The 23,542-nt window shown below is 44.7% G+C and overlaps 1 protein-coding gene across 7 annotated transcripts in view; it reads right to left on the bottom strand.

Moving 5' to 3' along the window:
- RNF220 (ring finger protein 220) overlaps positions 1–23,542 on the bottom strand; it is a 222,848-nt gene that overhangs the window by 14,611 nt on the left and 184,695 nt on the right. For 4 of the 7 annotated variants that reach the window (XM_051624653.1, XM_051624652.1, XM_051624657.1 and 1 more), the window contains 4 exons: positions 17,432–17,528; positions 16,310–16,396; positions 14,540–14,595; positions 12,742–12,823 (listed from right to left, as the gene is read on the bottom strand). In XM_051624653.1, coding sequence (XP_051480613.1) covers positions 12,742–12,823; positions 14,540–14,595; positions 16,310–16,396; positions 17,432–17,528 — 322 coding nt within the window. The remainder of the gene's footprint in view (positions 1–12,741; positions 12,824–14,539; positions 14,596–16,309; positions 16,397–17,431; positions 17,529–23,542) is intronic. The other 3 variants (XM_051624654.1, XM_051624656.1, XM_051624658.1) reach the window with 1 other exon arrangement.

The following is a 23,542-nucleotide window of genomic DNA, read 5'->3' as shown; positions in this document are numbered from 1 at the left end:
CGCTGCGTGCGTCACGCTGTAGGGATCCTGGACAATCAATGTGGGAGGTATTGATTTAGTTATTATCACTTCATACGCTGCAGACATTGTTAAATATACATTTATTAACAAGACTGGGGTGCATTGGTAAGAGACGGAGCTTTAGCCACTGCAATATCTCCCAGCACTGATCAAAGCTCAGACGTGACAGACTTTAAAATCCACGTTCTCCCTGCCAAGCAAGCTCTCAGGGCAAAGCCTGATGCACAGCGTAGTGCCAAACACACAGCTCCTATTTCACAAGGATTTTGGCCACAAGTGAGTATTCTGGACTTGACATTTCAGGAAAGCCTCCCAGAGAAGCAGCAACCAGGGATGTGGCAGCCAAGGGTCAATCCAAAGTGAGCGATAATTGCATGGTTGCTTCCGAAAAGCCAGAGGAAATGAGGTCAAGGGAAATAGGGAGAACATCAGTAAATAAAGGAAACTGGAACTACCTCCAGGGATGGAATAAAGACAAGAGTCACTTCCCACGTGTCTGGCTCCCGTGGTGGCCAGAACACTTGGAACACATGCCATTCCATTTAATGACATTTTACCGTCAACCTGCTGCTTGTATCCTAAAGATAAGCATCGCTTAGGAGCAACTCTTCCTGCAGCAGCAATCTTGGGAACTCCCTCAGGCTTCCCTCTTGTGTGCGCACCTCGTGTGCGCTTGCCGGGACAGAGCTGGGAGCAGCCTGTGCAGTACTTTTACAGGGTAAGGCCAGGGTGGAGTGAAGGTCAGAAGGCTGAGCTCCATGGACAGGGTAAGGCTGTGTTCAAGTTCCCCTGCCAAGGGAGGCAGAGGGAATTACAGGGAAGAAGGAATCGGCCTCCACAGCCCTGCTCTCCCTTGACCTCGTGCTGGATGTAGGAGGACTCTTTTAACAATTTTGCGCCTGAGCGCTCTGATTTGACATGTTTGGATAACGTCATTTATCAGCCTCCAGAGAGATCTGCTGAGCACAACTGCTGCCAAAAGCAATGCCTCAAGCCCCAGCACTGGTGCTTCTCCAACCATGCAGGTGAGAGCAGCCTCGCTGATGCCTGAATTGTCCTCTCTGGCTGAGGACATACCAAAAGGGCACATCCACACTCTACTCACTGTGGACCTACATCACCAAAAATGAGGGAGCCTGAGCAAGAACATTTATACAAGGGCAAAAACACGATGAGAGAGCTCCTCATGGAGGAAGCTTGGTCCTTGCACTGCTCTTTGGATGCTGTGGTTAACTCTTCAACAACCTGGCAGTCACAACTGAGGGTTCCTGGGTACCCAGGAGCAAATGTATGAGACTGGGCAGATAGAATGTGGTGGTTTTCAGTCTTTGTGCTCAATGCATGTTTTTCTGCTGTTCATAGCATTTACTTCTCTCCTGAGCACTGAAAATAAGGACAAACTTTCTTCCTCTGAGAAAATCCTGGCTTTGTTCAGGTAAAAAGCCAGAAGAAGGGCACAAAAGTACCATGAAAGAGGAAAAAGGACCTGTCTGTAGCTTTGAGCTGTTACTCAGCAATTACCTCCTGGGAAATCTCCCCTGGGAATTGGCTGCCCCGCTCTTTGCAAAAAAACTTTAACCCAAACGCTGCTTATTTGTCAAACATTAGCATGCATGTGATCTTTGTTTCTCCAAATTAAATCGAGCAATTCCTACCCGCTGTCCCAGTGGGCAATCACAAGCAATTCCGTTAATTAAATTATCTCTGATTCTGCAGCTCTGGAATCTCTCAATTGACTAAGTCTGTGCTTTATCATCAACAAAATAGCGGACAAAAAAGGAAACAAAAAAAAAAAAGCTGATATCAGAGTGACCAGTGCCAGTTAACCCTTCCCAGCTGGATATTAAGGGCTGCTCAAGGAACTCTTGGACTGGAACAAGCTCAACGGCAAGAGCCTCGTACCACTTGTGTTGCCTTTTCATCGTACAGAAAAACCAGAACACCACCCCTGCATCCAGCATCCTGCCTGTTTGAGAGCCACAGAAAAATGCAAGCTGCTAGTTGCTGAAGAAACAGAAAAACACCTCCAAGTTCAGTAAGCCCCTGCAAATGCCCCATCCTCCCCTTACCCAGATCTCACTGGCTGTACCCTGCTGTTGAGGAGTCTCAGTAAAACATTCCCCTTTGGTTTATTTCAACTGGATATAAATTTTCCTTTCTTCATAAATGGCCACACTGTACACAGCATTCCATAAATTTTTACAGTTCCACTGTTTGTATGTACCTTGTAAAAAACGCTTAGCACTGATTAAATGCACCACCAATAAAATTTCATGGGCTACTTTTGACACTTGATATTCTGACCTTCTCTCTTCCTTGTATATTTATTTTTCTTTTCGTATTCCTGTAAACACAGAGTGGCAGAGGGGAAAATGTACAGTACCACTGACAAACCTGAGAGTGATGTCTTTATTTTTAAACAAAGCCTTTATCTTCCCTTGTCTGAGGAGGAGAACCTGATCCCAGCAGAACATACATGCCATTTCCCTGCACCAGGGGCAGAGGTCAGGTCGCTGGCAGCTTACACATCATAAATATTAGGAACAGACTGGTCGATGCTTTGAAGGCAGAGTCAAGCTGAAGTAAAATTCCAGGAGCAGAGAAATTGTTCCTGGCTATCTCCAACCATGGCTGCAGATGACAATTATCATAACCACTATTACACTGGAAAAGGGAAAGTCTACAGCAGTCCTTGCTTTGCGGGACACAAATCTTTAAGGCTTGATAAAAGGATCCAAAAAATTACCCCAGCATCAGTGCACAGTCATTTAATTGCAAGCCTTCTCTCATAGTCAATTTATGTTTGGGTGAGGGGGCAACTTTTTCAGAAGAGACCATGTTTTATTAGCCTGTAACAGGCTGTACATAGCTGCTGTGCACTGGCAGCACCGTGGAAAGGCAGAGCAGGATGATGCTGTCCTGGCTCCCACTCATACGTTGACTTTAACTTGACTCCCTCGCTATCTGAGTTTCAAACATTAACTAAAACAACCCTAAGTTTTCTGGGACAAGAACTGCTTCTATTTTCAACCTGGTGAAAATCCACTCACTCTTTCAACTTAGCAAGCATCACCTACAGGAAGTGCCATCTCTAACAATATGGGGAGTTCATTTTGGCAGATGTGGGTGAGCACAAGTCAAGTCAGTGGGAGATAAACAGACACAATGACCTTTTGCACTTGCTGGAGTCCAAGAATGTAACATAAACCTGAAAACAAAAAGCTTGTTACTAACAAGCAAAACACTTAAAATGATAAGTTTTTAAAAAGAAAAGTCACAGGTGGCTTTAAAAATAAACAGAGTTCAAGCATTTTCAGTATGTGAAAAGAAGTCCAGTGTCAGACATTGGTGACAGACTGACTGCAACCATGGGCTTGATACAAGGCAAAGTGATTTTATTTCACTAGATGAACTGGTTACAGCAGAAGGGGCCAGACCCCTACCAGCAGAAAACTGCCCAGCAAAGCTGTAATAGAGCTGCGTCACATCGCACCAAGTGAAGTTTAGACCCTCGGTCTGTGAGAATGCCAGTGCTAAAAGCCAACCTTCTGGCAAGACATCATCATTTTAGGAGCTGGCTTTCTCTCTATTTAGCTAAAAATCAAATTTATTTGGTTTATTTGTTTTTAGACTAACCTCCTTTAGAAAGGCTGACTTATAATCCTGTAACACATTGTCACGTGTATTGAGGAAACTGGCAAGGATGCTAATTTATTGTCCTCTAGGAAAAAAAAAAAAAAAAGACTCTTTCCTTGATTAATGTATGTTTTTGTATTGTAAGATATTAAGGAATGTTGCTTCACCTGTAATTATAGAGAATAGTTTATTTTGGCTAAGTGCCCTGGCTTCTGGTTGCCAAGTTATGAATAATGCAATGTTCCCCACTCTAATTTCCGTGTTCTAAGTTGTGAATTTGGAGCAGGGTGCATGCAAGGGCACACACACCCCCCCACCCCTGCCGAGGCTGTCAGTCACGAGAGCCTCTATTTTATACTTGCTTGCACAACTTGTTAATACTGGCATCTGTTTGCCAAATTCAGAGTTTGCTTCTGACTAATTTCATCCTGATGCAAAACAAAAATGTTGTCTTTTTTTTTTTTCCCCCCAACAGAGGAATTATTTCTCTTACACTTGCACGCACTGTTGCAATACCACTGAGGGGAGCTTACTGCTGCAAGAAGGCGTTTTAAGCTGCATTTAGTAGGGACTTGGATAAAGATTCCCTGAAGAATTTAATGACAGAAGAATTCATTATGCTTTCCTAGCTCCTCCGCCTCTATAACACAAAACCTAACAATGTCTTTACAGAAGCAGGAAGTAAATTCAGGCACTGGCTCTTTCTCTCTCTCTGTTTTGGCCCGTGTTTTGCTGGGACACATGTGCCCAGACCCAATCAAAACAGAGACAGATGGCACCGCTGATCATTCAGAATGGAAGGAGCCTCGGAGTCAGCATGTTTAGATGCATTTGTAGGGCTACACAGCATCAACTGGCCACTGGGACTGATTTAAAAAGGCGGGTCATGAAAGTCTGAGCTTGCGCCAAAATTTTAAATGTGCCATTTGAGCAATTATGGTCCGACATGAAAGCTGGGAGAAAGAATGCATGGGTCATTCTGATTTCGATTTACAGACTATGTCCCCTGTTCCAAAGAGAAAATAAATGCAATCCCATTGCTTTACTGGAGCAGCTTTGGTGATTAAGGAAAAAGCCACGCTATGGAAGAGTATTTTGCTGCAAGGTTTTGTTGAGGCAGCCAAGGCTGGAGTTAGAAAATTACTCTCTAAACCAAGTTCCCAAATAGAAATAACCGCACATCTAATGTGTTGGTATCTCAGTTCACTTTTCAAAAGTATATTTCATCCTGATGATCTCAATTGTTCCTAACAGAGCAGTGAAGGTGCATCATGGTCTCCATCTTCACAGAAGCCAGGGCCACTAAGGCAGGCAATGGAAATGGAAAATCCAGCTCCTCTCCCTGCTGAGGTATACGGGTTAGAGGTTCCAGCCCACTGAAACTTGCCTTCATCCACAAGCAAACATGTTTGGATTACGGCTAAGCTCCACGTATAGCTAGGCAGGTATATTTTTCTACTTGAAGACTTATGGCAGCTGTAACCTGTCATCTTACTGTGGCCTGGAGGTGGTCTGGAATTATTGGTAGCTTTGGTTGGATGATCAGGGCACAAAATTATAAAATATCCCTGAAGTGAAAGAGGAATAGCAAATTCCTAGGGCTGAAAGGTGTTCAGAAGGTTGGACATGCAGCCAAGTCTTACAGCCAGTCCCTGTGCACAACAAAATGCCTTCTACTCCCATGGCCTGCATCCCACCAGCCGAAATAAACAGGAAATATCTATGTTACTACAGCAGCACTTGGATTCCTCTGCAGCCTTTTAAGGGCTTTAGCATGGAGGTGATATGCTTTCCAGAACTCCCATTCATGACTGCTGATTGGAGGTTCACAAGGGCAGCATGGTAACACATCCTCCAGACAGCTTCCTACAACTACTGCTGTTGCCGCCCCAGAACTTTTACACTGTTGCTGTTTCCTTTACAGGGAAAGAAAGGATCAGAATTAGTATAGTTTAAGGTAATTGTGCCTTCAAAAAGAAACATGAGGCTATTAAATGAGGTCACAGCACATCATTATCACATAACCAACTGTGGTCCCAGAGCTGGAGGAGGAAACTCGCAATGCAGAGGAAGGAGAGGTCACAAGCTGAGGGAAGAGCAGGAATGCTTATGCAACTAAGTGGGAAACAGCAGATTTTTGGTGATGGGAACCATGAAAATGGAAGAGAGGAGAAATGAATGGAGAGATAGAATGAAGTACCCACAGTGGTGAGGAGCACCCTAACCTTAGTTAGGGTTCGGACATACACTGACACTGAACTCAGGGTAAAAAACCAACAGAGATATAAAACAATGTTAATTATATTACTTGCTATTACACTGCTTCTGTAAACGCAGTGCTGTGTTCTGTGTGACCAAGGCAGAGGAGATATGAAAGCACAACGAATTCTTATGTCATTGTTCAGGAAGTCTTTACAAAGCTCCAACTAAATGTGGCTTAAAACTCCTTTTAGCAACAGTAGGCTCCCCTCAGTAGTATTGCAACTGTGCATGCAAGTGTAAGAGAAATAATTACAGACTCTACAGTTGTTCCAGACACAGTTTAGCTGACAAGTAATATATAAACTGGGGTTTTGTTGGGGTTTTTTTTGGTACTGCTTCGTATTTATACTTTCCAACTATAGTCTAAGAAATGCATAAACTACCAAGATCCATAATTACAATCATCCTGTTGTCATACAGCAGCTGGCACAGCACAAACACTTACTGAGTCCTGCCACAATAGTCAGTAAATGCCAAAGAGAGCAGCAGCCCTATTAAGGCCAGCACGCAGACAGCCTGTGTGGTCAGGGCTGCCCTTCAACAGATGCATGAGAGCAACAGCAAACTGGCAGTGGATGGGGCACAACATGATCCCTTCTCTGCTCTGCAAAGGAACATTTCCATCCAAACAGGGAACACAGAACACGTAAAAGTAATTGTTACTTTTCCCTTGAGAGCATCTGGGCACCGTACAAACATTTCCTACCAAAAAATATCAGTCCTTTTCTCTTTAGTTCTTGCAGCATAGATAAGGGATGTGAATAAATAGTCACATCCTCAACATGTTTTCAGAGGGAACACAGCAGGGTCTGCAATGCTCCATCAGAGACATTAAACACAACAGGCCAATTTTAGGAACGAGTCCTCTCTCTGACAAGCTGCTCACACATCTAAGGGCAGAATTTGTCTGCTAGAAGGCAGCTGTTTGTGTTTTATAAGCTAAAGTTTCTCTTACCTATGGAATAACTCCAATATTTCACAGGGAATCATCATCCATCTAACTGAAGTACCCTCTAACGGACCATCAGCCTCATATCCCCCTTGAAATAGCACAGCTGAGCACTTGCTGGGCCACGATTTATTTTTTACCTTCTAAGACATCTTGCTAACTCTATAGCTCAATAGTGACAGTCGAATTTCACACTGTGATAGCCCCCCATCGATTTTTCACTCCCAGGAAGCAACTCCACAAATTAAAGTTAACAGCATTTCTGAAACTAAGAGGGGGAAAAAAAAAAAAAAAAAAAAGGGAAAAAGAAAAGAAGGGGCAGGCAAAGAGACACAAATGGCAAGTTGCCTAAGTCACACTCCCAAGACAGGAATTAAATTCCTTCCTGGTGTTTTCACCAGTTACGGGACAGGGATGCTACTGCCTCCAAAGCTGACCACCACCTTGGGTTTGCAGACACTTCAGCTCTAAAACATCATACGTTGAACAGGCATAAGAGTTCTTTCCTACATGAAGATGTCAAAATCTACTGAAAACTGCCCAAAGGCATGAGAATTAGGTCCAACCTCTGGACACAGCTGCACTAAACAGAGATACCACCTGCCCCTTGGGTCTCAGCTTGTATAGTCAGCCTGCTCCGCTCAGCTCTGTTAACCAGTTGCCTACAATGAAGCATGACACTGATACTGTTTCAGCTGGGGAAGTGGTAAGAACGTTTGAGACCACTATTGGCACACATAGTTTCTACTGAATCATTAAGAGAGGGAGCAGAATAAAGAAATGCAGCCCAGCAGCCTACTCTCTAATGCCACAACCTATACGGCAAAGTAAAGCTCAAGTGTCACTTCATAAAGAAATGAAGTCCCTACCTATGCACCCTTCCAGCACTGAACACTGGTACACATTACAAGCACATATTACATACTACTGAACTATGGCAAGGAAGGACTAAAATCTAATAAAGATAAAAATCTGGACACAAGCAGCACTCAGTGCTTTCTCAGCCTGGCTTTGACAATCCCATGCTTCAGCTCAGCTTCCTGGATCCTGTCTTAAGTTTATACAGGCTTGTCTAGGACTGGACCCACCAGCAGCATTGTGCTCTCTATCAGCAGAACACAAAGGGTTAGTTAATTTATGACTCAAGTAATTTTTTAATTTTGTCTTTGCTATATGACATTCTTGTTTCCCACCAAACCCCATTAATGGTGTGACACTCCAGAGAAGGGCTGGAGAGCACTTATCTTCTGGTGTGAATTCACAACAGCTTCTCTTTCCCTTCGACATACCAGCTTAAGCGTGGCTCCTTCCCCTTCAGGCCTTTGCTAATCCTCTGGCTTCACTCATTCTACTCCCATCTCAACCCATCTGCCCCAGAGCAGGGTCTCTGCAACAGACACAGCTTCTTCCTCCCTAAACTCTGTTTAATTTTAACTGATGCTCCTTCCTGTGCTGCCACACCACAGCCCCTCTGGGGCCGATGCTTTCAAAGCTGGATTGGAAAGAAGTGAAGGGAGGGTGGTTGAAGGGGAGAAAAGAAGAGACAGGAAAAAGAAAACAAATACAATTGCTTTTCGTCTCTAAAACCCTCTTTTTAACCCAACAAGCATCTCATCCAATGAAGCATGATGAGCATGAAGTGTTATATAAAGAAGATAATTATAAAGGGATTTAATGCTTGGCAGGCTCATATGGCAAGGTTTATAGCAGAGGTAACATACTCACTCACACAGCCTCGTGTCCGGGTTTGCTATTATGCGGGCAGCACGGCGGGGGCCGAGCGGAATCAGAAACAAGATTTGTTTTACAAAAAAAATAAAAAAGAAAAAAAGAGCACAGCCCCCTTCCCACAGAGGATGGCAGATCCAGTCCCACCTCCTTCCACTTCTGTCCCATCCCTGATTAATGATGTTGTCTGCCTGATTTATGACCCACCCCAACAGATTAGAGTTTCCCTCTTCAACCTCCCCCTCCCTTTCACCCCCCCGAGAAGGCACAGCCACACTCTGCTGGAAATATTAGAGAATTATTAAATAAACATTCATACGTCATGTCTCTTCCCATACTGAGCTCATCCTAGTCAATGCTCAGTGGCCAGGCCCTGTTTGCTTTGGGGCTGACACCAAACAGCTGGAGTGATTCATGGAGAGGCTGGCTACAATGCTCTGTGCCATATATCATGCTCGCAGCGCTCCCTGCCCCGGCGGAGATAAACTGATCAACCACAACGGGTTGGAATGAATTTATGACAACACAAAATTGAGGAAAACAAATGGGAGGTGACCCAGTGGGCCACTAACCCAGACTCTCTCGCTGGCCTGCAATCTAGTCTGGTGGCAGAAAGCAAAATTGAACATTGGCACTCTGAATTAAGATGCTGGCTTTTAACCCCAGGGAACCTCAGTTTCACAATGGCACCAGACCCTCACGAGCGGCAGCTCAGGAGAGAGGCTTTTTGCAGGGAAGGTGTTTTTTGCAGCTCTCTGTACCTGATGGTGCTTCAGCTGAGAGCACAACACTGGCAGAGGAGTCAGAGGGTGCCTGGACAATTAGGGACTAGCTGCTCTCTCTGAGAAAAGCTGCATCCTGAGTTGAGGTAAAGGAGTGTCCCACTGGCTCAGCTCTGCCTGTCTGCTGGAGATTCCAGTGTCAGCAGACAGGTAGAGCTCAGCTGGTGTGATGTTCCTTTACCTCTTCCTATGAACCTTCAGCACCCCAGGGTGTCTCCCAGACACCTTATGTGTGTAAGATTAGAAATGCTCAGCAGGGCTGCGACACCCCACAGAACTGGGAAGGAGAGGTGGGACCAGCATCACCTCTTCCATTACCTGTGACTGCCATTTGATGTTTAATGCAACACAGATAAGGTCAACCTGCCCAAGCAATCGATGGCATGGCACATGGAATGAGGCAACCAATGCAAACCCCATCTAGTTGCTCCACGTGCAAGAGACTCTTCCATGAAAACTTCAGCTTCAATTAATTTAACATGCTTAAGCAAAGAGCTTCAGTTGTGTGCCAAAAGGAGGACTGCTTGCTGTACTGTATTAATGGATTAAAACCCAAACAAACAAAACCACACTGCTCTCCTTGCCTAGACTTAGTTTTGGAAAAAGGGGAGGGGGAAGGAACATCATTCTTAGGAGGGAAGGATCAATAGGCAGATCGCTGCTAACTCTATTAGCTGCTGCTCTAAACAGAGAGCAGGCTGACACAGGTGGGAAGCCATGTGCTTCTGGACACTTTAAAAAATGCTAATCAGATGCTACACGGGGTTTAACACGCCAATCAATAATGCTCAGATTTAAAGGCAAAACTTGGAAGTTACAAACAATGGAGTAAAGTGATGCTGCCAAAAACTTCCTGTATGTGCCATCCAAAACAAGAAAAATGAAACCAATTTAGCTCCAGATTAAGAAACAGGAACTAGAGATGAATCAATTTAGCCTGTTGGGCTGGGTCGCCATATATCATGGCTCAGCAGTGAAGTGGGAAGCAGCCAGACAGTGTGAAACCCTTCCCCCTCCTTTTCTGTAGGCTTCTAGCTCTGATCCCTCTTATCAATTAATTTAACAGGACCCCTCTACACAGACAAGCACACAGAGCATTCAGACTCCTTAAATGGCAGGACAGAAACTATTTATCACACACGAATCTCAAATGAAAGGAGGAGAGAAAAAAAAAAAAGAAAAAAGCAAGGAGGAATTCAGCACCTGAAACACCATCTTGCCTTCTGAACCTCAGTAAAATAAAGCACCTTCAATAAAAAGCTCTCCCTGTTACTTTAAAAAAAAAAAAAAATCAACATCATTGGAAAGACTCAGCAAGACACTTAAGTTTTTTCTTGTAATTTCTTTTGGGTTTTGCTGACTTTGCCCACCTTTTGCAGACCTGAAGCTTTAGTGGGGCAGGTGATTGCAGAGCAAGGTGTGTGTGCATACACGTACACACACACAGACATGCATGCTCCCTCCACTTCACAGCAGCTAGCACAAGTGTTGTTTGGAAAGGATTCTGGGATCCTTCAAAAGGGGCTAGCTAAAGCCTCTTTGATCAGATTATTAAAGCTATGTCAATTTTATCACTTGAGCTCAAGTGTTCTGGAAAATGTCAAATCCTTTCAGCTCCTGCAGTTTAAAGATTTTCAATAGGAGTGGATCTGGGAGGGTGGAGGGCTGCTGAGCTGACAGGCAGGAGGCCCAAAGGGAAGGCCAAGCAGTGGCTGAGACACAGGCTGACAGATTAGGGCAGAAGGGATGAGTCCTTGCCACCAAGGCTGCATGCAATGGCTGGCTCACTCTAAGGACAAAGCTGCTTCTGCATTGCCCTGTGAGCTGTCAGACTCAGTGGTCCTTGGCCAAAGTCTGCTCACCAAGAAGCAACTAACAGCAGACAGCCAACGTTGGGACACAACAATAAAAAGACCTGTAAAAAGGAAAGAGCCAAGACAGCAAAGCAAGGTTAAAGTTTCCTCTGCAGCAGGCAGTTTCCCTAGTTAACCCCTGACTGAACATACACTTTGCCAGGCTGCCCGAACCATCAGAGATCCCAACACATGCCAGGGACACAACCTCTGAAGTCAGGATGAGTGGCAGAAAGAGAACAAACTACATTGAAATTAATTTTCTGCAAAGTCAGCTTAATTTCACTACCAGATTCTTCCCCATCCCAAACTTTCAATGGGCTTCACCCCCAAATGGTAAATACTCCCTGCTTAAAAGCCAGTTACCTCATTGCTTTCACCTCATTCAAGCTGATCACTTGATCTTGAGACAACATTTTATGTCAGGCAATAATCAACTACCCTTCTATAATTACTGCAGTGCCTGGCAGCAGTGAAGAGCCTGTAGTTTTAGGCTTGGATTGTCAAAACTGCCTGAACAGGAAGTCATCCCAGCAGCATGTGGAAAAGAGGCTGAGAAGAGAGGTTGTTACTCAAATGCACACTGCAGACAAAACCATTTGTTTCTCTCCTGGACTAGGCTGCAGGACCTCCAGCAAGGAGAAAGGCACACGAAAGGAGATGGCCGGGAGCCCCTGCACTACTGTATATTTAAAAACTGGGACTCAAGCTTCTCCATCAATTGGAAAGGCTGCAGGTGAAAAGCTGAGGAACTGAGACATAATTTCTGTTAGCAACCATACACAGATGAATCTGAATGTAAAGGGAAAAAAATTCTCTTAGTGAGGCTTCTGCCAAGCTATGGGTGTGCTGAGATCCCCCTTGCTGGAAAGATGGAGGGTGAAGCACTAAGCTACCATGGAAAAGATAGAAAAGAGACCACATGTGAAGGATTGCTCTCAAAAAACAAGACACAACAATGTCACTCCTCCAGTAAAAGTAGGATCACACAGATACATTGAGGGAAGAAGTTTTGCAGGGGGAATAAAAAAAATCCAGATACAGTTTGACAGGCCAGTTGCTTTTGTCAGGTTAGAGTGGGTTTGAGTACTATCTCCTGTCCAAGTCCCAGCTCTAGTCTAGGCTGTTATGCAGTACACAACATATCAGAAAAACCCACCATACCTACAATACAGTGGAAAGAAGATACATCTATTTACATATTTTAAAATAAAGGAATTTGCAGTGGAAAAGCCATTTGGAAGCTGCTCTCAGTTCCTTGTCACTGGGTGTCTGTCCATGCAGGTGCCTGGGGGAGAACTCCCCACAGACCCTCTGTGGACACAGCAGTGATAAGTCAGGACACTATTAGGTCAAAGTCCAGGCTTGATGTTAGAGCAAAACTTCCCTTCTCAGTGGTAAAAGCTTCAAACATGCCTACTCTCCGACTGGCACTGCTTCTGGGAATGCCAGGCAGGACCACCATGGTTCCTAAAACAGGAAAAATGAAAGCTATCCACTTTACACTCACTTTTCAATGTCACTGTTCTTACAGGTCTTCTGCATGGTCTCCTGTTTACTGCTTTCACCATTACTCGTTGAGGGCATTTCTGCTGAGGGAAGAACAGACAAACTAGTAAGAGAACATTAGATCACTGCAATGAAATATTCAAGCAAGTTACACTTCATGAAGCAGAGGGCCCTGCTGAGTCATTTTCATGTCACTCCTCGGAAGGAGAGAAAAGAGACCAGTGTCCCTGTCTGGCAGGAAGGACCTTTCTGTACAGCACACTTCTGTGGTTTTGGGCTTAAGATACTGACTGACCCTTGCAGATGTTCCAGTTGTTTAAGCCAGGATTTAATTCAGAAAGGTTTGATGTAGCTGCCACACCAAAGCATATTTCCAGAAAGATGTAAATCCACTCAGCCCAGACCCTGCTCTCAGCTTCTTCCTTTTTCTGAGACTCTTAAAGCACAGTCAGAAAGAAAAATATGCCAGGGAACTAGTGTGATAGAACAGTCTGCTTGTATCTCTCCTCTACCAGCAGTCCCACGGCTCCTCCCAGAACCGGAGGGAATGTGAGATACTGGTCAGAGATGAGCCAGATGAACTGTCCTAGGGCCAGCCCCTGGGCTGCAGGTTCAGCACCGTGGCTTTGGGCAGAAGTTATGAAGAAAGCAGCTCATAGCAAGTGCCATCAGGGCTGCTTCCTCATCACCTCTGTGGCTGCAGTTACTCAAGCTGAACACACCTACAAGGGAGTGCTCCTACATCACAGAAAATAGATGTGATTGCCTGTCCCACAAAAGAAAATGCCTGTGATAGATAACCTATGTTCTCCATTTAATCATCATGCCCTTGGCAAAACTGGTTCTACCCACTCACCCTCCCACTGGCAAGCACTTGTATCTTGTAGGTACTTTAAGGCTGGGACGCAAATGCCCAAAGCATTACAGTAACAAAACAGGGAACAAAATCATTGGGACAAGTCTCTTCAGGTCGCTGAGCTTCAGTTCCCTTCCTAAAGGAGCTGAAGTAGCACTGCCCAGCTCTGGAAATGGAATTGGCATCTACAGCTGGAAAGCGCCAGGTTTTATTAGTCTCATATTTCCACTAGGTTTCTGCTTACACTGCCAGTGCTGCTGGCATTAAATAAAACAACCCAGCAGTTGAATGGGTTTAACAACCCTCCCTGCCCCCCTTAATGCTATGAGCTTTCAAACAATGCATGCAAAGGTACAATTTCACATTCACTTGTTAGGAGTCTCAACAAGAAGTCATGAAGGACAGATCCTATAGTTCCCATTCTAAAGGTGCTGGCATCAGTGCTGCAAGGCTTTTCTTGCCATGCAGAGGCCAGCAAGGACAAGACCTAACCAACAGATCCTGATACAAGTCTCTAGCATATTCTTTAAAGCAGGGAAGATGATAAGAAAGCAGTTGAAAAAAACCCACGCAACATGTGCCTGTGTAGTTTAAACCAACAGCAGCTGAACACCACCATCTCACAGTCAAGCTCTGATGGCTCCCTCTGTGATACAGCAGTTTGTCTTTTAGTGACATGACAGTAAGTCACTCCAACCCCTACACCACTCTACCAGTTAAGGTTGTATTTTTGGGAACTCCCTCAGCTGCCACTGACTAGCGTTAATAGTGCTGTAAAGTTTCAAAAAGACAGTGATTGTATGTGCATATGTATCTGCTGGTAGGTACTGTGCAAGAGCAACTGTAACTACCATTTGCCTCAAGACTGGCAATCTGAAGATATGGAACATGTCTCTGCCCTCCTGTAGCATAAAAAATAATAATGTACAAGCTGAACACTCACCATCGCTGGCCCATTTGGAAAACTCCGGTGTTATTCGAGTACTGGGTGTTCCACCACTAAAAGAGAAAGGGGAAGATTGATAAAGGTTGAACATTGAAAATTTTGCTGCTTGGGAAAAGCCACCCCTTCCACCCACTGCTTCTCTCTCAATACTTCTAGCCATCAGTCTAGGCTTAAAAATGTGAGTGGTTGGCCTTCTGCAGGAGGTGTTTTTGTGCTAGTCCACGTTTCCATGAGCATTCTCCCAACCTGCTTTTGTAGCTGCAGTCTTGGCTGTATCTCACTGGGGCTGTGATGCTGACTAAAGGCTTGGAACTCAAACAGCACCTGTGACCTAAGGCTCACTTTTGAATACACAGCTTCAAGGATGAAAACCTTATTCATGAATAGAAATCCTCTTACCCTTTAAGAATAACTTTACACCTTAACGAGCCCCATCTTCTCCATCTTCCCATGTGAAGAACAGCAGCCCTGAAGCACAGACAACTCCTAACCCTGACCATTCTCTTGCAAGCAGAGAGTACAGTACAGTACAGAGAATGTAAGAGAAAAATCTGAGTGGGCTGCATGTAACATTTTAGCTCTATGAGCTAAGACAGTTGCACTCAAAAAGTAACATATGCTCCTGCTTCAGGGCATCAGCTACCCTAGTGCATTTCTGCAGAAACTTGCCAGAACTTCCAAGTGTTAGAAGCAACATCATCTCTCCTGTTTTAGAGATGGGCAAACAAGTCCAGGAGATGTGCAAAGTCCTTGCTCAAACAGCAAAACAATGTGCCAGGTAGGAGCCACAAGATAGAAACTGGGTCATCTCCTGGCCTCAGGTCCTCAGTTGTCTCACCAAGCACCAAGTATCCGCAGCCACTCACTGATAACAGAAATCCCAATATCCTCCTGCTACAAAACTATTTTCCTGGCTGTGAAGGAGCTTCAGCATCTTTGAGGCCCTGCCTATAGACTAGCACAGCTAGCAAAGTATTGAATGGACCAATGGTTTGGATCCACTGTGGCAAATGCCACTTTGCTGTGGAGTGGAACCTAATTTTGTGTTAGTGTTTGTGACAGGCTAAGCAGTACGAAAACTTCATTTCACTGCTCTATCAGTCACTTCAACCTTGACCCCACAGGATCACTCAGTGAAAGAGATAGAGGGGTAATTTAAGCCCCATTTTATGCAGGGCAGAGGGCTAAGAAAGCAATCCTACCTCCCTGTTAAGACTCATTTTACTTGCCTGAAATGCCTCTCCAAGTGCCCTGAATACTGGCTGCCTCCATTCTCCACATACATATGTGGGCAGAGCAGACATCTTGCCCCAAACCCTGAGCTTAAGGCAGAAGGACTAGTTTGTGTACCTCACAACATATCAGGGGATGCAATGAAATCATACCCTGGGTGCCCGACTCCTAATGTGCCAAACAAGGCTCAGGTGGCATCACATTATACTACTACCAAGAGGCCACATTTCACCTTGAAGCAAGATGATGCATAAAACCTTAGTACAGCAGTTTGCCCATGACCAGAATTCACCTTCCATCCAGCATTGGCCAAGAAGAAGATGGCACTGGTTGGGCAGGGGCATTGTTAGGGAAGGGAGAGTGTGGAGGGAGGCTTTATGAGACTGCACAGGTAGAAACAGACTCACTCACCACATTTTGCTTCTCTGTACATCTCTCTTGTTGCAACCCTTGCAACTCAAGTGAATGGGTAGTTTCCACAAATTGAGATTCCCCAAAAGCAATGAAAGCAAATCAGAAAGGCACAGTACTTACTTTAAAACAGCACCTCGGAGTGCCTCCCTTTCTTTGGCTTCACCTGGCTCTTCCCCAGTGCAAGGGATGACGTCTGCCTCCGTGTACCTGAGCACAAGGGGTTAAGGAATATACAGCCTTGCCACAGACAGTGGAAAGGCTTTTGAGACCATTGGGACACTATTTGGGATACAGAATAAATTCATTCCAACTGGAACTCCAAAGAAGAGTGGCTGGTATCCATGCAAGGGCTTGCTTTTCAATTCTGGATTAAAATTTTGTTTTAGGTGGAAAGAAACAGAAAAATCTCCTGATAGCAATATGACAACACAGCCTCTTAAATGGGAAAACCAATTCCTCAGCTTCTGCAAACCTAACTTGCACAACTCCAGTACTTCTGTTTGAGGTACAGAGACCTTTTACCAGCTTAGGGTTGAGGGTTCAGTCTTAAAAGCTGGTACAGATTTAAAGAAAATCTAATTCTATAGCTATACATTCTGTCTCATCAGAGCTAAATCAATGTCTGCCTAATACTCTTCAGGAACTTCTCCTTAATGGCTGTACAACTGCTATAGGGCAGAAGTCTGCCCACAGCTCTCTCAGAGCTGTGTCCCAAGAGCCTGATTCCCAGATGGTAGTTCCCAAAATCCCCCTATTGATAGTTCTGCCCATCAACTGTCTAACAAAAGGAAAAAAAGTCAGTCTCTGAGAGTGGCAGGTGAATAGTGCTTGAAATGTTTACTGAACAGAACTCCAGAAAACAAAGGGGTATCTTGTGGAAAATAAACTCAATTCTTTCTCATGAAGCAGGAAAAGCTATCCACATGGGTAAAACCTGGATGAAGACAACATATTGCTTATGAAACAGAATAGAAAAACACTGACTTGGATTTCTTGCAATGTCTCCTACAGACCCTACCAGTCAGGTCTGAAGTAGTGCTGCATCAACAGGGGGATCTCAAAGGCAGCAACTGGGAATCCCTCTTAGTTCAAATAAAATGGAACCACCTGGGGAAGGTGGTGCCCATTTCCAGTAGGGCTGGACACAGATTATCCACCACTACCCAAGGCAGTGCTGCATGAAGGCTAACTGAAGGTGCAACTCCAGGGTCCCTCTCAGCAAGAGCCTTTCAAAAACGATACTGTGGTTTCCCGTATTCAAGTGTGTCGTCCCCGTCGACATCCAGGTCAGCGTCACTGTCTGGATTCTCTTTGCCACTGCACATGATAAACCCAGAACCTGGAAGAAAGTAAAACATATGGATGAGTATTTGAGTGGGACACAAAGTGAAGTTACATACTCAAGACTGAACTGTGTAACAAGTGCCATTTTCTAATAATATATAAATTTATTTTGGTTCTCAAGCATTTTGTTGACTTCTTTTAAATGAATTTGCATGCAGGCACCTATGAAAATGAACTTGGTATTTGCTGCCTAATTAATCTGTCCATCTCACTGGGCTCTCACCAGCCCACTTACACCATCTCGTGCTGCCAGCAGCAAACTTGCACTTTTCCAGCCCAGAACAGTGAGCTATATTTCTAGCAGTCTGCACCTGTGCAGATAGCAGGGCAAGCTGAAGGTCTCCTTTCCAAGGACACCACACAGACACAGTCTTTACTGTCACTCTCCAGGAGCGGATGCTCTCAATGATTCATTAAGCCCCCAATAAAATTTGTTTATATGGATTTGATATTTCTGTTCCCTGAATATAAAGAAGGCCCTTAATGAGTGATAATGGCAGCATGACAATGATTTTAAGACTAACCTTTCCCAAGAAGCATAAACTACCTTTTACTTCAAAGTAATTGCCAGCCTTCGTTATCAGCAGAGGTAACAAAACTTGCATGGCCAATGCAGCACCCCCTCCTGCACCAGGTTCTGCAGTGCCCATGCTTGTGGGTCAGCTCTAGGGTGTCACTGGGGCAGCCCCCTTCCAGCAGCCCCCTTATCAAGCGGTTCATCTACTGGCTGTGTGCTGCCAGCCAACACACGTTCTGAGTTCCCTTCTCTTACTGCAATGGCTCATCTAGTAAATCTCGAATCCTTCGGTTCATCACAATGTTTGGGAGAAGATTTAGAGGAGTAAGAGAGACCTGTCAAAGAAGCTGGACAGTCTTTCAAAGCTGCCTTAGAAGTCACAGTGGGTGATGGGGGTGGTAATTTACAGGCATGGCATTTAACCTGCAGTAACACCACCCCTGCACCTGGCATTACTTGAGCCCATCACTTCTCAAAGGCCATAAACTTTGGACACACAGGTCTTCATATTTCTTGTAGCTGTGGGAAACACAAATCATGCAAAGCTGGAGCTGTGACTTGGACAGTCCCAGAGGAGATCTGAATGCTAGCCAGATAATGAATACGAGGAGCAAGAGCCTTGGAAGGGGGAAACATGTCCAAAAGAATAAACGTGAGTAGGAGACCATTCCCTATGTCACTCTCTCTGCAAGGATGCCAAACACACAGCAAAAATGCACCTTTCCATCAATTTTGCTTCTAAGTGACTGAAGCCAACTAGTGGTTTATGGTTAGAGCTTAAGAAAAGAAGATCTGCTTACTGCGATACAAGTTACAAATATTAAGACATCCAGACTTCAGAATCCTGGTGTCCTTGCTCTTGAAACCTTTATACTTAAGAAAATCCCTTTTAAGTCTGTAACAAAAATGCTCTACAGACCTCTATAATAGGAAACCCTGCATTCCCAGCAGAGTACTATCCCCACCTACACAGGGAGGTTACAGAGGAAGGGTTTGGACAGTATGTGTTGTGGTGTCAGCTACACACTGGGATGATCTGATGCAGCATTTCAGAGGAGGGCATAGCAGAGAAGTTCACAAGCTAAGAAGAGGGGCAGGAGAAGGGCAAATTTTCTTTTCTGATCAAACAAGAATTCCCAATCTAGGGCCTTGAGGAAGTCGCAATGAGGTGATCCAACACTCTGCTGATCACTGAATACAGATTTTCTTGTTTTTTTCTTTGAACATAACCAAGTGCAATCCATTGCAACACAGTAAAATAAAACCTGATTCAGAAACTGTATCCTTGTCAAGGTTTAATGACCAGCTGGCAATTAAACAAATGACAGATGCTCTCTATTTATCTCTCTCTTCCCAGAAAGGAAAAGGAAAAGGAAAAAGAGTAAGAGAGAGAGAGACTTACAGGTTGGAAACTAAACTAAACAGATTTAATGAAAACAGTAATGAAGAAAAATAAAACAGTGAAACATTTATACAAAATATATACAAAACAGAGTTCAAGATGTGTCTGGAACACATGATCTTAGTCTTATGGTTTAGTTTTGGGTAGTCCTGTGAGGGGCAGGGAGCGGGACTTGATAATCCTATGGGTCCCTTTTAACTTGACATATCCTATGATTCTATGAATGGGGGCCTACAGGAAAGCTGGGGAGGGTCTTTTTACAGGGGCTTGCAGTGAGAGGATAAGGGGTAATGGTTTTAAGCTGAAAGAAGAAAAGATTTAGGTTAGAAATCAGGCCTAAATTCTTCAGTGTAAGGGTGGTGAGACACTGGAACAGGCTGCCTAGAGATGCTGTGGGGGCTTCATCCCTGGAGGTGTTCAAGGGCAGATTGGATGGGGCTCTGAGCAGCCTGTTCTAGTGGAAGGTGTCCCTGCCCATGCAGGAGAGTTGGAACTCAATGATCTTTAAGGTCTCTTCCAACTCAAAAAATTCTGTGATTCTATCAAACCTATATTGCTCCCCCCATAATACCATTCATGTCACCGCTGAAGCTGCAGGGCAGCCCTGAGAAAGTCCAAGACTGGGCTCCTGGAGTCAGTGGCAGACAGAAGCTGGATGAAGGCCTGCACAGATTGGGATCCAAGGCAGACGAATGGACTGAGTCTTCCCAGGATGTCAGCCATGGATGAAGAGAGCTTGACCCTTGGGATCCCTCAGATTTGTACTGAGTATGACACGTATGGGATAGAATACTTGGTTTGGTCAATTTTGGTCACCTGTCCAGCTTGCTTCTCTCCACAGGAGGAGCACAGGTGTGAGCCCTTGTCCTCCCTTGTCTTTCTGGCACACAAGCTGTTAGCAGAACCCAGAAGTGACCTTGGTTCTGCATACCATTCTCCAGCAATAACTATAAACATTTAGCACTATCAGTCCTAGAGAAGCAGACACTGCCTGAGAAACACACTGCTAATTTCAGCAAGTGCAGTTACTCAGGAGAGACTTAACTGAAGAGTAAAATTACTAGAAAGAAAATTCATTCTATCCTGGCTCAAACCAGGACTGCTAAACAAAGGAACCTCCATGTACCCAGACAAGACTCTGAATATAACCTGTGCTACCAGTTTTAGGACTCTGGAGACTCCTTTGAAAAAACAGAAAAAAACAAAATCCACAAAATTTGTGTCTGATGTGAAACAAAGAGTCCATAAAAGCCAGTACTGCCATTGCACGAAAGAGAACACCAAAGAACAGGATGCAAAGCTCAGTCCTCCATCACCTGTGGAGCAAACAGCCTGTCACCAGCATCATAACACCCTTTCCCCTGCAGCAGGGATGGATTTTGAGGCCAGTTCCAGAGGGGTTGGGGTTTGGTGCCACAATTTCAACCTGACCCTCCTGGTCTCACTTCCTGGGGCTGCTTCCATGCACAAAGCCAGTGAAAACACCCATGCAGCTGTTCAAATATTTGACGTCTGAACTGCTTGACATTATTCATTCATCTCAGGCTCATTCAAACCAGATTTCTGGACAAGTGCTGTTATAAATGGATTAAGAGGAACGCTAAATGCAAGGAAAGCCTGACAGGATCACACCTGCTTCTCACTAACTCAGCCCAAGTGTAAAGAAGGCTCACAACTTCCAGCTCCTGCCAACAGCATACACTGTCATCCAGGAGCAAGGAAAATGTGACACGGAGCACAGAGGATGTCGAGAAGAATAAAATGGCCTTTGCAACAGCATTGTTTTGCTGGAGGAGAATGGGAGCTTCCAGAAGACTCCCTAGCTCTACACCTGGGTGATTTGCAATTCAATAGCATGCAATGGGACCACAGAAGGGTTCCTCCAGCAAGGCTCAGCTTCTGAAGGTAATTCACGGCCACCAGCAATGCTGTCTAGAGTGGACGTCTAACCAGAGGTCAATGCTCAGGACCAGAACTTTATCCCAATGTGTTAATGAAGTAAAATCCAACAACTGAATGTTAAGTTGTGAGATTGACCTAGGAATTCACAAGAGACACGATCCTGAGACTGTTATTCACAGAAGCAGCTGCGACAAGGAGAGTCACCTAAGGCCTGAGGAATGTAATTCCACGTATGAATTTGAAAACGCTTCTTTCAGATGAAAAAAGAACAAACTAAAATATAGACTCTCTTATATCTTTCACCTTCCTTGTAGAATTTTTTGCTCTTGCTGTGCATTTGATAGGAGGCAACTGCTTGTCATATGCTGCCAGCCTCAATACAATTAGCCTCCTGATGCTAAAGCAGCGCTACCCTCTGACAGTCTTAATCCCAGCTGCCTCCTTAAGGTCCAGACAAACAGGAGTGAGCAGGCAGGTCACACGCTGGGGCCATTAAGCAGAGAAAAAACAAAGTTACAGCTCTGTCTCCAATCCCCATTGCTCCTATAGCCAGGTGCTCTGACAAGCAATTCCAGGACTGGTATTGAGTGGCACCTCTATAAACCCTGTGACAGTTTGGGAGACAAACTCCCCCATCAATCAGAATGTACCTATCAAGATCACTTACCTAGAGAGCCCGCCACCCTCCAGCACTGTGTACACAGCTTTGCTTGGGCTGGCCTCAGAGCAGTCTGCCTGAGCAGCAATTCAAGGTAGTTTCTGAAAATTTTAGGTACTCTACACAAGCAACAGTGTTTCTGAAATACTGACTCAGAGGTCTGGGAAGCAGAAAAAACCCACACGGCTCTTGGCTCCTGCCAGGCTGCACTCATTGGCCGGCTACAGGAATCAGATGAGCTTGAAGGAGACAAAACACTTCCCACTTTCTTCCATATGCCTATTAATAATGACTGGAAATAAATCCCATCAGATATCCTTTTCTTCCCCTTTCTGTAAGTTGTCATCTCACTTTTCTTTCTCCTAAGCCATCCCCTATGCCTAAGCACGCTCCCTGACCTCTGCCCTGCTGCTCAAATTTCCCTTTCTCTGTGCAATCCCCTGATGACTGGTCATCTCAACACCTCTCAAGTGAATGGTCATTCCAGCTAAGGTTGAGAGTCATTATCATGATATATAAGCAGATTTACAAAACAGATAAAAGAGCCTCACACATTCAAGTCCCTCCTCTTCTCTAACACATTGAGTGGCAGATGGTCCAAGTGACAACACATGCTGCTTCAGGTGTTGGCAGCACTGCTGGCTCCTGCACAGACATGAGCCCACACAGAGACTGGCAGTCATGGGAGTAGAAAGGTTAAGACAATCAGACTGGTGCAGACTCAACCAACCACAGCCTTATTTCATCAGCACAGGTAGGAAAACACAGATCTACTGTGCCTCACCTCTGCTCCTCAACTCCTGTCTCAGTAGCCAAACCAGTTTGGGAGGCTGGCTGTTCTATATACATTCAGTTATACCTGCAAACAAGGCAGGAACAAAACTAAGATACTAGTAGTACTGTTTGCACCACTGCTAGATGCTGCTCACATGGAAGACTAAACTCATCTGTATAATGACTGTTTTTCCTGTTTGGACCCCAAGGAAGGGAGATGGTGTCAAATCTAAAGAAAAATATTCTAGAAATCCAAAGTTTTGTGTAAGTGGGTCTAAATCCAAATCCATTTCAGAGGCATGCAGCTCCACTGGGGCCTGTTTTGGCTGGGAAGAGGCATTCATTCTGCTCACAGGTAATTTACACATTTTCAGGAAAGAATAAAGAAAGCCTTCCATAAATCTCCAGAACTGTAGCCTTTGCTAATTACACTCCTTGCAGTAACCCTTTTCTGCACAGCCTCCCTTTCCAGCACGTTCACTCTATTTTCTTAACGAAATGTCACTCGTTGGCTTCTTGGAGAGTAAAAACAATGAAGGCAATAAAAGTAGTTTATGCAGACACACGGCCAGGCCTCACACACACTTCCAGAGAACGGCTCTAAACTGGGTTTATTTCATCAGCTGCTGAAGTATCCGAAACAAGTACTAAGAGGACAAGGTGACATGGATGCAGTTTTATTTTAAAAGGCGTTTGCGAAGAAAGAGAAAGCCATTAGATTCTTAATAACAAGAGGAAGAGAGAGATGAGGACATG

Source organism: Apus apus, chromosome 7 (assembly GCF_020740795.1).
Source record: "Apus apus isolate bApuApu2 chromosome 7, bApuApu2.pri.cur, whole genome shotgun sequence".
In the NCBI taxonomy this organism is placed as follows: Eukaryota; Metazoa; Chordata; class Aves; order Apodiformes; family Apodidae; genus Apus; species Apus apus.
Note: the sequence above shows the minus strand (reverse complement) of the source record. Positions and strands in the feature narration are given on the sequence as shown.